General features: G+C 50.5%; 1 protein-coding gene across 19 annotated transcripts in view; it reads left to right on the top strand.

The window, feature by feature from the left end:
- ARAP1 (ArfGAP with RhoGAP domain, ankyrin repeat and PH domain 1) overlaps positions 1–10,835 on the top strand; it is a 127,991-nt gene extending 117,156 nt beyond the window's left edge. For 10 of the 19 annotated variants that reach the window (XM_088668489.1, XM_088668487.1, XM_088668491.1 and 7 more), the window contains 6 exons: positions 1,056–1,198; positions 2,516–2,598; positions 3,752–3,802; positions 4,843–4,906; positions 5,138–5,293; positions 9,644–10,835. In XM_088668489.1, the coding sequence (XP_088524615.1) occupies positions 1,056–1,198; positions 2,516–2,598; positions 3,752–3,802; positions 4,843–4,906; positions 5,138–5,293; positions 9,644–9,664 (518 nt within the window). In that variant the 3' untranslated portion in view covers positions 9,665–10,835. Of the gene's footprint in view, positions 1–1,055; positions 1,199–2,515; positions 2,599–3,751; positions 3,803–4,842; positions 4,907–5,137; positions 5,294–6,875; positions 6,916–9,643 lie in introns of all 19 variants that reach the window. The other 9 variants (XM_088668488.1, XM_088668494.1, XM_088668490.1 and 6 more) reach the window with 3 other exon arrangements.
- The last annotated feature ends 3,702 nt before the right edge of the window (positions 10,836–14,537 follow it).

A 14,537-nucleotide genomic window follows, 5' to 3' on the forward strand; every position in this document is an offset into this window, starting at 1 on the left:
ATAACCAGTCATCATCATCATCACTTTTAATTTGTGTACCGTCTTTCTGTTTTACAATACCCAAGGCGGTTTACAAGCTGAAGAAACAAAGAATGTACACCTTATAAACAATCTAATCCAATACAAAAATGTGATAATAAAACATAACTTACATCAAAGGAAGTAATATTCAACAATCCATTAGGATAGTACAGAGTAATATTAAATATCAGCATATAAAAATTAAACAGAAATCCACTCTTAACAATTATAATAAATAATTTCTAAACTATAATCAATAAAACAGCGGCAGTCATTTGAGCTGTGCCTTTTAGATGACGTTTAATTTATGAGATACCTTTCCAGGAAGGGCAGTTTGCCAAACCCGGCTCTCGGTATCTTTAAGAAGGAGGAATTGGACATGTTTTTCAAAGTGAATAAAGAGAAGGTACCTCAGTGGCTCTTAACTTATGGAGCCTCCAGAGCTGGGAGCAGTATACACCTGAGTCCCAAATGCTCGCGATGAACAACAGGGGACGACCACCGTGGGGCTCCCACAACAAGCCTGCTAAGCCTCTGTGTTGCACCCGTTTGAGGGCAGGGGAACGGGAGAGCTGACCCCCCCCCCCAAAAAAAACCCCAAGGGATAGCTCAATTGGTAGAATATGAGACTCCTTTTTTTTATTCGAAGAATTTCATTTATTAAAAAGTGGTGTAAAGAAGAAAAGGAGGGGGGGAGGAAAATGTGAATGAAAAGAAATACTCAATTACATTTCCATATTAAGAGCATGAGACTCTTATCCTCAGGGTTGTGGGTTCGAGTCCTATGTTGGGCAAAAGATTCCTGCATTGCAGGGGCTGGACTAGATGGCCCTCTTGGTCCCTTCCAACTCTGCAATCCCATGATCCCCCCACTTCTCTTTTAACCTACGGAGTTGCCCTTCAGCAATTGCTGACCGGCCCTTGCCGCCTCCCTCCTCCGTTGCCCCCATAAGCCCTGCCATGGTGCTAGTCCTCAGTTGCTTGGCGCCCCCACCCACCCCCTCCAGCTTCCTGATGCCTTTGTTCTTCCCCAGCCAGCAAGGTGGGCGACAGCAAGCATGGCATGATGAAGTTCCGGGAGGAGAAGAACGTGCTGGGCGTGGGGCTCAGCACCGGCTTCCACGACCGATACTTCATCCTCAACAGCAGCTGCCTGCGCCTCTACAAGGAAGTCCGGGTACGTGCAGAGGTCCCCTTGCCAAACCTCTCCAGGAGTGAGCCTCGTCGCCTGCTGGTTCTGAGAGTCGGGCCAGCATCATGTGGCTGGCAGAAGCCATGGCGGCTCCCAGGCACTTAATGTCCATTTTGCATTTTGTTTAGCCTGGGAGAAGAGAAGGTTAAGGGGTGATATGATAGCCATGTTCAAATATATAAAAGGATGTCATATAGAGGAGGGAGACAGGTTGTTTTCTGCTGCTCCAGAGAAGCGGACACAGAGCAATGGATTCAAGCTACAAGAAAAAAGTTTCCACCTAAACATTAGGAAGAACTTCCTGACAGTAAGAGCTGTTCGGCAGTGGATTTTGCTGCCAAGGAGTGTGGTGGAGTCTCCTTCTTTGGAGGTCTTTAAGCGGAGGCTTGACAGCCATCTGTCAGGAATGCTTTGATGGTGTTTCCTGCTTGGCAGGGGGTTGGACTGGATGGCCCTTGTGGTCTCTTCCAACTCTATGATTCTATGATTCTAAGAGCCCAGCTCTTGAAAGACCTACGTTGGCTCCCAGGATGTTTCTGAGCACAATTCAAAGTGTTGGTGCTGACATTGAAAGCCCTAAACCAGGGCTTTGAAGGACCAGGTGCGCAGCCTGGGAGTCAATTCTGTGTCCAGGGCGGCTGTCTACCAGCTCCATCTTGTACGCAGGCTGAGACCCTACCTGCCTGCAGACTGACTTGCCAGAGTGGTGCATGCTCTGGTTATCTCCCGCTTGGACTACTGCAATGCGCTCTACGTGGGGCTACCTTTGAAGGTGACCCGGAAACTACAACTAATCCAGAATGCGGCAGCTAGACTAGTGACTGGGAGCGGCCGCCGAGACCACGTAACACCGGTCTTGAAAGACCTACATTGGCTCCCAGTACGTTTCCGAGCTCAATTTAAAGTGTTGGTGCTGACCTTTAAAGCCCTAAATGGCCTTGGCCCTGTAGACCTGAAGGAGCGTCTCCACCCGCATCGTTCTGCCCGGACACTGAGATCCAGCGCTCTGAGGGCCTTCTGGCAGTTCCCTCACTGCAAGAAGCCAAGTTACAGGGAACTAGGCAGAGGGCCTTCTCGGTAGTGGCTCCCTCCCTGTGAAACTCCCTCCCATCAGATGCCAAGGAAATGAACAACTATCTGATGTTTTTAATCAGAGGTTGGATGGGCACCTGTGATTTCTGCATTTCAGGGGGTTGGACTAGATGACCCTTGGGGTCCCTTCCAGCTCTACAATTTTATGACGATGAGTCGTAGAATTGTAAATTCCCTTTCTGCTCTCTCACTCTTCCCCTTCTTCTCCAGAGCCACAAACCAGAGAAAGAATGGCCAGTGAAGAACCTGAAGATCTACCTGGGAATAAAGAAGAAAGTCCGTCCTCCGAGCTGGTGAGGGTCTGCTCTGAGTTCAAGTCCTGCTGCCTCTTCATCTATGCCAGTCTCATCCTGGCAGGACACCTCTTTATCTGTGCTGAATTTTTGTAAGCGCAACTCGCCCTTCTCCCCCAAAGGGGTTCTGCTTTCAGAACCTTCAGGATCGGAGAATCAGAGAATTTTAGAGTTAATGGGTCCCCCAAGGGCCATCTAGTCCAACCCCCTGCAGCCCATAGCGATGTTTCATTATGTTTATGTGTTCTGCATGAAACATCCCAGAGTGACTGCGGCAACCTAGTTGGATGCATGGGGTAAATAATAATAATAATAATAATAATAATAATAATAATAATAATAATATTCTCATCATCACCATATTCAGGGGAGTGCCTCCCACATCTCTGCATGAGTCCCTGAGCCTAAACTCTGGCATGGCTGTAGCCAAGGGGGCAGGGGGGCAATAAATAAATACATAAATACAGATAGCTCAGTTCCGGTTACGCCTATGGACATGTCCCCTCCCCCCATCCTTCCTGTCAATTGGAAGATTCAGAGCCGATAAAAGAAAACCCTTCTTTGTGCAGCGCAGAGTTAAACTGTGGAACTCTCTGCCACAGGAGACAGTGATACACCTAGGACGACTAGGAGAGGGCTATCGAGGGCCATACTCTGCCTCCATTGTCAGAGACAGCAATGCTTCTCAACACCAGTTACCGGAAACCACAGGAGGGGAGAGCCGTTCTTGGGCTCAGATCCTGCTTGTGGGCTTTGCACCGCGAGAACAGGAGGCTGGGCTGGTTGGGCCCCTGGCCTGATCCTGCGGGCTCTGCTTACTTGTTCTTCTCGAGCTCATGCACAACCTGCCCTCGGCCGCCAGGTGGCAAAGCTGCTTCACAAGACACACAGCTCTGTTAAGTGGTACCAGTTGAGCACCGAGTTCCTCCTCCTTCCGGGGGAAACTTTTGAGGGCCTGAAGAAACACACCCACAGGGCTCTCAGCTGATGGAAGGACCCTGATTTTGTTGCATAGAATCATAGAGTTAGAAGAAACCCCCAGGGGAAACATTTTCCCCAAGGCAGCACAAAAAATGGGATGGAGGCGGCTGGTGTGTTTGCTGGCTTTCTCTCTGTTGACTCTTTCTCCCCCACCCCCACCCCTCTTTTCCAGCTGGGGGTTCACCGTCTTCTTTGAGAATGAGAAGCTGGAGAAGCAGCAATGGTAAGCGGCTGATGGAGAATGGCCGATGGGTGGTCAGACCCACAATTGTGGCTTTGTGCTTGTTTGTTTCGAGCCCATCCCATCCCGATAAAAGCTGGGGGAATTCATTTTTATTTATTTTGTAAAATTCATATACCACCTGGTGGGTGGGGTGGATCAGAGCAGTTTACAAAAAAAGATAAATCAATAAAATTTAAGAAAAATTGGCAGCAATAATTTATGGCTTTCGAAAAAGTTTGGTAGGCAGGAGGCGAAGAGGTGTTGGGCACAACTCCTGATACATCCCTCCCTCCTTTTCATTTTGTAATGATTTACCCCCCCCCCAATGGTTTTATCTGTTCCTGTGAGCCACCTTGTGTCCCCAACCTGAGGGAAAGCAAGGTATAAATAACTATAAGCACACAGTGGTACCTTGGTTCTCAAACATAATCCATTCTGGAAGCCCATTCCAAAACCAAAGCGTTCCAAAACCAAGGTGCGCTTTCCCATAGAAAGTAATGCAAAACGGATTAATCCATTCCAGACTTTTAAAAACAACCCCTAAAACAGCAATTGAACCTGGATTTTACTACCTAACGAGACCATTGATCCATAAAATGAAAGCAATAATCAATGTACTGTACTATAAAATAAGTAAGACAGTATTGTAGATGATAAAATTCTTGAGTATTTTTTTTTCTTACCTGCACTGGCGATAGTCATTGTTTGGATGGGGGGATTTTATCCATTTCTGCAGTCACACAATCAATCAATCGTGTTCCACACAGTGACAAAAACAAATAACCGAAAAAAGCCTCAAAAACGCAAAATAAATAGCGAAAACAAAAGCGCCAAACTTTGACTTCTGAAATGTTCAAAAACCAAGGCGCAGCTTCCGATTGGTGCAGGCACCCCAGAAACAATAGCCGACAGCCGTGTCGGACGTTCGGCTTCCAAAAACCATTTGAAAACCAGAACCCTTACTTCTAGGTTTTTGGAGTTTGGGAACCAAGGCGTTTTGAGTACCAAGGTACCACTGTCATAATCTTTTCCCCACACAGGTATCTCTGCTGTGACACGCAGATGGAGTTGCGGGGCTGGTTTGCCACCTTCCTCTCTGTGCAGGTAAGTGGAGGGGATTCTCGGCCTGACCTACCTCGCAGGGTTGTTGCAGGGGGTTGGGCTAGATGGCCCCTGGGGCCCTTTCCAACTTTACAATGCTAGGATTCTCTGAGGGTGAAGCAGGAGGGGGAGAACTGGCCTGCCAGTAGCCGCCTGGCCTGATCCAGCTTGTCCCTTCTTCGTGCTCCCCGCGTTGCTCCTTGTGACCTTTTCTTCCCTCTCTCGCCTTCCCAGCACGGCGGGAACATCTGGCCGCCGGAGTCCTCCAAGGTTCGGGCATCCCGGACACAGCAGGATTCCCGGCTGGGGAACATCTCCCTGATCCCTCTGCGAGGAAACGAGAACGAGATGAGGAACAGCGTTGCGGCATTCGCAGCCGACCCCCTGACGGTGAGGGCAAGGCAGAGGTTGCCCGCATTGTGCTGGACACCAGGCACCTAGAGGGAGGGCAGCAGGCGAGGGACGGCTACTCAGCTCTGCATCCTGGTTGGAGGTCCCCCAGCCGAGACTTCCGTGCTCTGCTTTTTTGCTCTAAGAAGCCAGCATTGTGGAGTTGGGAGGGACTTCCAAGGCTCATCAAGTCCAACCCCCTCCGATGCTGGTTTCCGCCTGCGGCACAGAGGCCCCAAAAGCAAAGTCTAGGTCCCAGTTTGAACCTCCGTCACGGCCCTGGGCGGTCTCAGTCCGTTCCTAAGCTTCCGGTCCCTGGGAAGAGGCAGTCCCTGTCGCAGCGGCCCAGACCCCTGAGGCCAACAAGGAAATGGCACCCGCCAGGGCGAGTGAAGATCTACATCAGGGACAAGGGTGGGGGAATAAAGCTCCTCTTTGGGATCTGCTGCCCCTGTGGATCTTGCCGCTGGAAGCGATTGCCTTGCCTTGCCTGATGGGTGGTCCGGCCCTGAGCAGGGGGTTAGATTAGATGACCTCCGGCAGTACCTTCCAGCGCCAAAATCCTGCAATTCTGCATAGGGAGCCAGTCATCCTCTCTGCATCCTGAGCTCACATTTCCCAAGTCCCTTCCCACCCTAGCCACCAAGTCTCCATGCTCAGCCCCTTTTCCCCGCTCTCCCTTTCACCCTCTTCTTTAGTTCTCTGTCCTGCTGCCTTGCCTACACAGTTTCTCCCAAGAGCTCACAAGGGGCCGTTTTCTTGCTGCATCAGTCGAAAGGCAGCCCCACAAGCCTGATCTCTTTCAGCTAGATAGTATTTCTAGAAGCCCACAAGCAAAGCATGAGGGCAACAACCCTCTCCCCAGTTCTTTGTCTCCAGGATAGACTGCCACTGAACATGGAAGCTCCACCTTGCTGCCGTTATCTGTTTGTTTGTTTCTTGCAGGGTTTCCCCAGCTGTTTCCTCCCGCTGTTTTTGGACTACAACTCCCATCATCCTTAGCTAGCTGAACCAGTGGCCAGGGATGATGGGAACTGTAGTCCCAAAACAGCTGGAGACCCAAGTTGGGGAAACCTTGATTTATTGCAGGCATCCCCAAACTGCGGCCCTCCAGATGTTTTGGCCTACAACTCCCATGATCCCTAGCTAACAGGACCAGTGGTCAGGGATGATGGGAATTGTAGTCCAAAACATCTGGAGGGCCGAAGTTTGGGGATGCCTGATTTATTGCATTTCCACCCCACCTTTCCTCCAAGGAACTCGAGGTGGCGTAAGTAGCCCTCCTCCTCCTCCTCCTCTTATCTTCATAACAACTACCCTGCGAGGTAGGTTCGGCTGAGAGTGAGTGGCTTATACAGGGTCACACCTGGAAAGCTCCATGGCCAAGTGGGGGGATTTGAACCCCGGTCTCTCCCAGGTCCTAGTCTGACACTCTGACCACTACACCACACTGCCTCTCAAGCCTGTAGGCTTTCTGGACCAAAGAAATAAGCCAGGCCCAGCTGCGTGTGCGGTGGACAGGAGGACAGGAGGACAGGAAGGCGACTTCTTCCTTTCTAAGCTTGTCTCCTTTCCTCTCCAGCTCCTTCGGGATGTATGAAACCGGACACCAAGCGTAGCAGGTAACTATTGTCTCACTGGGCCACGGATGCCAACTTACCCTCCGCACACACACACCCCGGCAGTCCGCAGGGCTGCTGAGAAGAGACCTGGTCAGCCAACGCCCAGTTTTGGAAGGACCACTGAGGTCTCTCTTACTCCTCTTGACCAAAAGGTTTCTGAAAGCTACAACATAGAATCATAGAGTTGGAAGAGACCACAAGGGCCATCCAGTCCAACCCCCTGCCAAGCAGGAAACACCATCAAAGCATTCTTGACATATGGCTGTCAAGCCTCTGCTTAAAGACCTCCAAAGAAAGAGACTCCACCACACTCCTTGGCAGCAAATTCCACTGCCGAACAGCTCTTACTGTCAGGAAGTTCTTCCTAATGTTTAGGTGGAATCTTCTTTCTTGTAGTTTGAATCCATCGCCCCGTGTCCGCTTCTCTGGAGCAGCAGAAAACAACCTCCCTCCCTCCTCTATATGACATCCTTTTATATACAGTGGAACCTCGGTTTATGAACACCTCGGTTTATGGATTTTCGGTTTATGAACGCTGCGGACCCATCTGGAACGGATTAATTCACTTTCCATTACTTTTAATGGGAAAGTTCGCTTCAGTTTATGAACGCTTCAGTTTATGAACAGACTTCCGGAACCAATTACACCCATATTTCAGTTTATGAACGCTTCAGTTTAAGTACTCCGCGGACCCGTCTGGAACGGATTAATCCACTTTCCATTACTTTCAATGGGAAAGTTCGCTTCAGGTTATGAACGGTTACTCCGCAGACCGTCTGGAACGGATTAATCCACTTTCCATTACTTTCAATGGGAAAGTTCGCTTCAGTTTATGAACGCTTCAGTTTATGAACAGACTTCCGGAACCAATTGTGTTCATAAACCGAGGTACCACTGTATTTGAACATGGCTATCATATCACCCCTTAACCTTCTCTTCTCCAGGCTAAACATACCCAGCTCCCTAAGCCGTTCCTCATAAGGCATTGTTTCCAGGCCTTTGACCATTTTGGTTGCCCTCTTCTGGACACGTTCCAGCTTGTCAGTATCCTTCTTGAACTGTGGTGCCCAGAACTGGACACAGTACTCCAGGTGAGGTCTGACCAGAGCAGAATACAGTGGTACTATTACTTCCCTGGATCTAGATGCTATACTCCTATTGATGCAGCCCAGAATTGCATTGGCTTTTTTAGCTGCTGCATCCTGCCTTAGGAGCAGTTTTGCACCAAAGACGAGTGACTATTGCTCTTCTAGGTAGCATCAACTGAAGTCCACTGGCCAGATCAAGGGAAGTCATAGTCCCACTGTATTCTGCCGTGGTCAGACCACATCTAGAGTCCTGTATCCAATTCTGGGTACCACAATACAAGAAGGATGTTGACAAGCTGGAGGGTGGGCAGAGGAGGGTGACCAAGAGGATCCAGGTTCCGGAAACCAAGCATGATTAGGAACGGTTGAAGGAATTGGGTATGTTTAGCCTGGAGAACAGAAGACTGAGAGGAGAGATGAGAGCCATCTTCAAATATCTCAAGGACCGTCACATGGAAGAGGGATCAAGCTTGCTCCGGAGACTAGGACCCAAACCAGTGGCTTCGATTTCCAAGGAAAGAGATTCCGACTAAACATCAGGAAGAACTCTTTGACCGTATGAGCTGTTCGGAAGCTTGCAGAAGTTGGTGAACTCTCCTTCCTTGGAGGTTCTTGTTGTTGTTTAGTCGTTTAGTCGTGTCCGACTCTTCGTGACCCCATGGACCATAGCACGCCAGGCACTCCTGTCTTGCACTGCCTCCCAGAGTTTGGTCAAACTCATGTTCGTAGCTTCGAGAACACTGTCCAACCACCTCGTCCTCTGTCGTCCCCTTCTCCTAGTGCCCTCAATCTTTCCCAACATCAGGGTCTTTTCCAAGGATTCTTCTCTTCTCATGAGGTGGCCAAAGTATTGGAGCCTCAGCTTCACGATCTGTCCTTCCAGTGAGCACTTAGGGCTGATTTCCTTCAGAATGGAGAGGTTTGATCCTCTCAAGAGTCTCCTCCAGCACCATAATTCAAAAGCATCAATTCTTCGGCGATCAGCCTTCTTTCTGGTCCAGCTCTCACTTCCATACATCACTACTGGGAAAACCATAGCTAACTATACGGACCTTTGTCGGCAAGGTGATGTCTCTGCTTTTTAAGATGCTGTCTAGGTTTGTCATTGCTTTTCTCCCAAGAAGCAGGCGTCTTTTAATTTTGTGACTGCTGTCACCGTCTGCAGTGATCAAGGAGCCCAAGAAAGTAAAATGGAGGTTCTTAAGCAGGTGCTTTAGCTGAGATTCCTGCATTGCATTGGACTAGATGAGCCTTGGGGTTCCTTCCAACTCTACAGTTTTATGATTCCATGACTCTTCAGAGATTTGAAGGTAGCTGTTTCATCACTTCTCAGTTTTCTCTTCTCCAGGCAAAATATCCCCAATTCCTTCAACTGTTCCTCATCAGAGTTGGCTCCCACACCCGTGATCATCTCGACCACACTCCCCTGAACACATGCTCACTCATCTTCTTCTCACCCTGGCCCTAGATCCTCTTAAAATATACCGGTGGGACCCGTGTCCAAGGACCCCCACTGCAAAAGGTTCTGCCGCATCCCTGCGCATCGTTCCCCAGTGCTCTGCCTCCGTTGGCCGTGCTCTCTTCAGAAACCCGCCTGTCCTTCTTGGGTGTTAATTTGATGTCTCTCTTTCTGCCCACAGGATGGTTGGCCAAAGTCCTAGGAGGTGAAGGAGCTGTCCAAAAACGAAGAGCCCTTGGCTGGTCCAGCGGGAAAGGAAGGGGGGGGGATGCTCAGGAACAAAGCCTGCCCTCTGGGGGACTCCGCATCTCCTTGCAAGGCTGAGCCAAGGACTCCCAAAGGGAATGAGGGAGGTTTCTTCAAAGACAGCCCTGGAGACGCTGGGAAATTGATAAGCCGACTGGAGAAGGAGCACCGTGAACCCAAGACAACCCCCCGGGAGGATGCTGCACCTCTGATCAACATGTGCCAAATTCCCTACCGAACCAGCATCGCTCCTGCCCCCTGTCCTTTCCTGGTGGCTTTCGCCACGGGCGCCACTCGCCCACTGCATCTTTCTTCTTTTGGATTGCGCAGGAACCGTGGGACGCCTCCCCTGGCCACGGAAGGACAGCATGGATTCTGAGCCCTCTCTGGAGGCGCTCCAGGGCTTTGCCAACCAACTTTTTTGTTCTCCTTGAGAAACGGGGGGGGGGGGGGCAGAGAGGATTGTGACCATTTTGGATCCGGCCGAGGGCTTCCTGGCAGAATCCCTGGCAGTACTGCACAGGAAAATCCTGCCGGATCAGGCCAGTGACTCGCCTAGCCCCGCATCCTGTTCTCGCAGGCGCCAAGCAGATGCCTCGGGGGGGGGGGACAGCAAGCAGGATTTGAACACGAGAGCGCACTTGCTTTGTGGGGACTGGTATTCAGAAGCATCTCTGCTTCCTGCTCTCGCTCCGGAGAGCTGGCAGGAGAAATGCTCTTGGCCGCCTTCCTCTGCCCTCTCTCCACGTGGCTTTTTGCCAACCCCTTTGCCTTGACCTGGCGGGTCGACCTGTTGCGGTCGCGGGTGCTGAGAACTTCTGTCCGTCTCCCTCGACAAGACCGGGTGCTCGTTTTTGGTACCCGGGTGGATGGAGGAGGGATAAAGGAGCATCGCCAGAGCCACCGAGCAGCAGCGCTGGGTGCAAAGAGGTGCTTCTCGCCCACCTCTGTTTGGACAGGGAGGAGGCCAGCGAGGCTTAATGCCTGGGAAAATCCCCCTGCCTTCTTCGTCTGATGCTGGGAAACTGGGGGGCAAAGTGGGCAGGCAGAATCTTTCCTTAAGAGCAACACCTCTTCTTGTCGTCGTCTTTTTTTGTAATGTTAATAAATACCATTGGAGAATCCTGTGTCGTGGTGTCTCTGACATTTTATCTGGGGTTGCTGAACACCCGAGATGGAGGTTTTTATAGAATTGTAGGGCTGGAAGCCCTACAATTTAGTCGCACCCGCTGCTATGCGGGGGGTCACAGTTTTGCTAGAGGGCTGTCGCCGAGATACTGATCGAGGATTGCGAAGGGGAGGAGGGAGACAGATTTCTTACTTTTTAATTTTTTTTTGCATTTGTACCTACCCCACGGGACCCAGGTGGCGCTGTGGGTTAAACCACTGAGCCTAGGGCTTGCTGATCAGAAGGTCGGCGGTTCGAATCCCCATGACGGGGTGAGCTCCCGTTGCTTGGTCCCAGCTCCTGCCAACCTAGCAGTTCGAAAGCACGTCAAAATGCAAGTAGATAAATAGGAACCGCTACAGCGGGAAGGTAAACGGCGTTTCCATGTGCTGCTCTGGTTTGCCAGAAGCGGCTTTGTCATGCTGGCCACATGACCTGGAAGCTGTATGCTGGCTCCCTCGGCCAATAATGCGAGATGAGCGCGCAACCCCAGAGTCGGTCACAACTGGACCTAATGGTCAGGGGTCCCTTTACCTTTTACCTACCCCACGTTTTTCTGCAAGGAGCTCGCTTTCTTGACTCTGAACCTCCTTCCAACCCTGCAGTTCTGTGATTCCCTGCCTTAGTTGCTTTGTGGGAGCAAATTCCATGGTTTAACCAGTGACCTGTGGCTGAGCAGTGATTTGGGCAGAGCGAACTATATGTGCCCCTTTCTGCGCTACAGTTCCCACACCCCGTGAGGCCATGTTTGCGTTTTACGTTTTACGTTTTAAAAAAAACAACCAAAAAAGGGAGAGGAATAGCAATACAGAAGCTCTTTAAAGAAGGTAAGATTAAAAATTCTGGTGAAATTAAAAAGATCTTCACCTGGCACAGGAAAAAGTGCAATTCCAGTGCCAGGCAAACCTGTCTGAAGAGGGCATCCTACAGCCACAGAGGCTTTCTCTGATAGCCACCTGCCAAACTTTGGTTGACACTATACTGGCTGCAAAGCATTCTATAATATTTCCCCCATCTCAGCCTCCACTCTTGTTTTGGGGAAATTTTGGGGTTCGAGCTCAGCCAGTTTAAACTGTCTTGGGGACTCCACTCTGGATTTGTGTAGTCTATGGCTACCAGATTTTTTTCAATGAATCTGGAGACACTTAAAAAAAATAATTGCATGCTTTATTATCCTAAATTACATCTATACATCACTCTTGAGAAGTTTGGAGGAGGAGAGAAACCTGGGGGGTGGAGTTGGAAGCAGAGTTTGAGAATATGACTGTGAGATGATCACAGAATAATAATAATAATAATAATAATAATAATAATAATAATAATAATAATAACCCCGCCCATCTGGCTGGGTTTCCCCAGACACTCTGGGCAGCTTCCAACAAAAATAAAATACAGTAATCTATTAAACATTAAAAGCCTCCCTAAACAGGGCTGCCTTCAGATGTCCTCTAAAAGTCTGGTAGTTGTTTTTCTTTTTGACATCTGGTGGGAGGGCATTCCACAGGGCGGGTGCCACTACCGAGAAGGCCCTCTGCCTGGTTCCCTGCAACTTGGCTTCTCGCAACGAGGGAACCGCCAGAAGGCCCTCAGAGCTGGACCTCAGTGTCCGGGCAGAACAATGTGGGTGGAGACGCTCCTTCAGGTCTACTGGGCGGAGGCCGTTTAGGGCTTTAAAGGCCAAATCACAGATTTGGAAAGAACCTCTGAGGGGCATCTAGGCCAGCCCCCTGCAATGGAGGTACCTCAACTCGAGCAGCCTCAACTTAAAAGAACATAAGGCTTCCCTGCTCCAATTTGACTTCTGCAGTTCCTGGCCATCGGGGACACGCTCCCGTTCACGCTCTCTCTCACGCTCAGCTGCCCGGCTCTGCGCCAGCTCCACCGCCGCTTCAGTTGGCCGAGGGGATCGAAGTCCTCTCACCCTTCTCTGCACCTTGCCCGGCAGAGAAACCGCGTGCATTGCGTCCCTCCTGGGCAACGGCCGCCCACCCGCGATTTCTTAAAACAAAGGGGGAAGGGGAAGGAGATCGGGGGAGGCTCAGGAGTCATGGGCGGCGGTGCGCTGTTGCCCAGGAGGGGCGCAAGGCACGCGGTTTCTCTGCCGGACAAGGTGCAAAGCCCTCCTTTCGCACTCTCACTCTTCGATCCCCCCACCCACCTCTGCCTGTGCAAAAACTATCTTCCCACCCCTCCAGCTGCATATCGCTCCAGGAGAGCAGGGTGTCACATTTCCCAGGGACATTTAATGAAATCCGCGGACGGAATTTGTTCGGGGACAGATTTGCAAGTCCGGGGACTGTGCCAGGGAAACGGGGACGTCCGGTAACCCTAGTGTAGAGTTTACTCTTTGGTCATTTCTTCTCCCGAAGATATCCTACAAGGCAGTGGAGGTTTAGGATCAGAGTTTCCCCCCCCCCCCCTAGATGGGCTACCTTCTCAGGTTGACAAGCCCCACCTGCCCCTCTTGACCACTGGACATTGGTCTCAATCTGCAGAGGCAGTTTCTGAGCCGCCCAAGAGCTGAGATCCTCTCTCAACGTGTTTTTCATCTTGACTTTTGCCTCTTGCACTGAACATTGCAGGTATCCTTTATTTTTATTAGTGTTATGATTAAAAGGCATCCATTAGCGCCAGAGCAGAGGCTGCTTCTGCAGCTAATGGAGAAGAGTCCCTTCCACTGTGTCGGATCCCCAGGCTCCATTACTCTCCCTGGGCTATTATGCATCCATTTGCAGGGGGGGGGGGGAGGAAGAGGAAGAGATGATGGTACGGGGATTTTGTGTCCCTTTTAGGGAACAGAAGAGAGCAGTATTGCAAAGCAGGTAAGAGGGAAGTTTCTCTTTGGAAAGACTTCGTTATTTATTGCTTTTCTATCCTAGCCTTCCTTCCAAGGAGCTCACCACAACCCTGTGAGGTAGAAACAAAATTTAAAAATTCCTTCCAGTAGCACCTTAAAGGTAAAGGAACCCCTGGCCATTAGGTCCAGTCGCGGACGACTCTGGGTTTGCAGCGCTCATCTCGCTTTACTGGCTGAGGGAGCCGGCGTACAGCTTCTGGGTCATGTGGCCAGCATGGCAAAGTCGCTTCTGGCGAAACCAGAGCAGCTCACGGAAACACCGTTTACCTTCCCACTGGAGCAGTACCTATTTATCTACTTGCACTTTGACGTGCTTTCAAACTGCTAGGTTGGCAAGAGCTGGGACCGAGCAACAGGAGCTCACCCCGTCGCAGGGATTCGAACCGCCGACCTTCTGATCGGCAAGCCCTAGACAAGCCCCACAGCACCTTCGAGACCAACTAAGTTTGTCATTGGTATGAGCTTTTGTGTGCATGCACACTTCTTCAGATACCACGCATGCACACAAAAGCTCATACCAATGACAAACTTAGTTGGTCTTGAAGGTGCTACTGGAATGAATTTTTTTTATTTTGTTTCGACTACGGCAGACCAACACTGCTACCTACCTGTAACTAGAACCCCTGAGGTATGATAGACTGAGAAGCACTGACTGGGCCCCCAAGGTCACACCCTGTGAGTTTCATGGCCAAGTGGAGATCTGCACCCGGGTCTCTCCCAGGCATTGCTGCCAACCCTCCCTTTTTTTTGTGGGAAACTCCCTTATTCCAAGCCACAGCTGTCAGCCTTCCCTTTTTTTGCTGG

The sequence above is a fragment of the Zootoca vivipara genome, chromosome 4 (assembly GCF_965207765.1).
Source record: "Zootoca vivipara chromosome 4, rZooViv2.hap1.1, whole genome shotgun sequence".
Classification (NCBI taxonomy): Eukaryota; Metazoa; Chordata; class Lepidosauria; order Squamata; family Lacertidae; genus Zootoca; species Zootoca vivipara.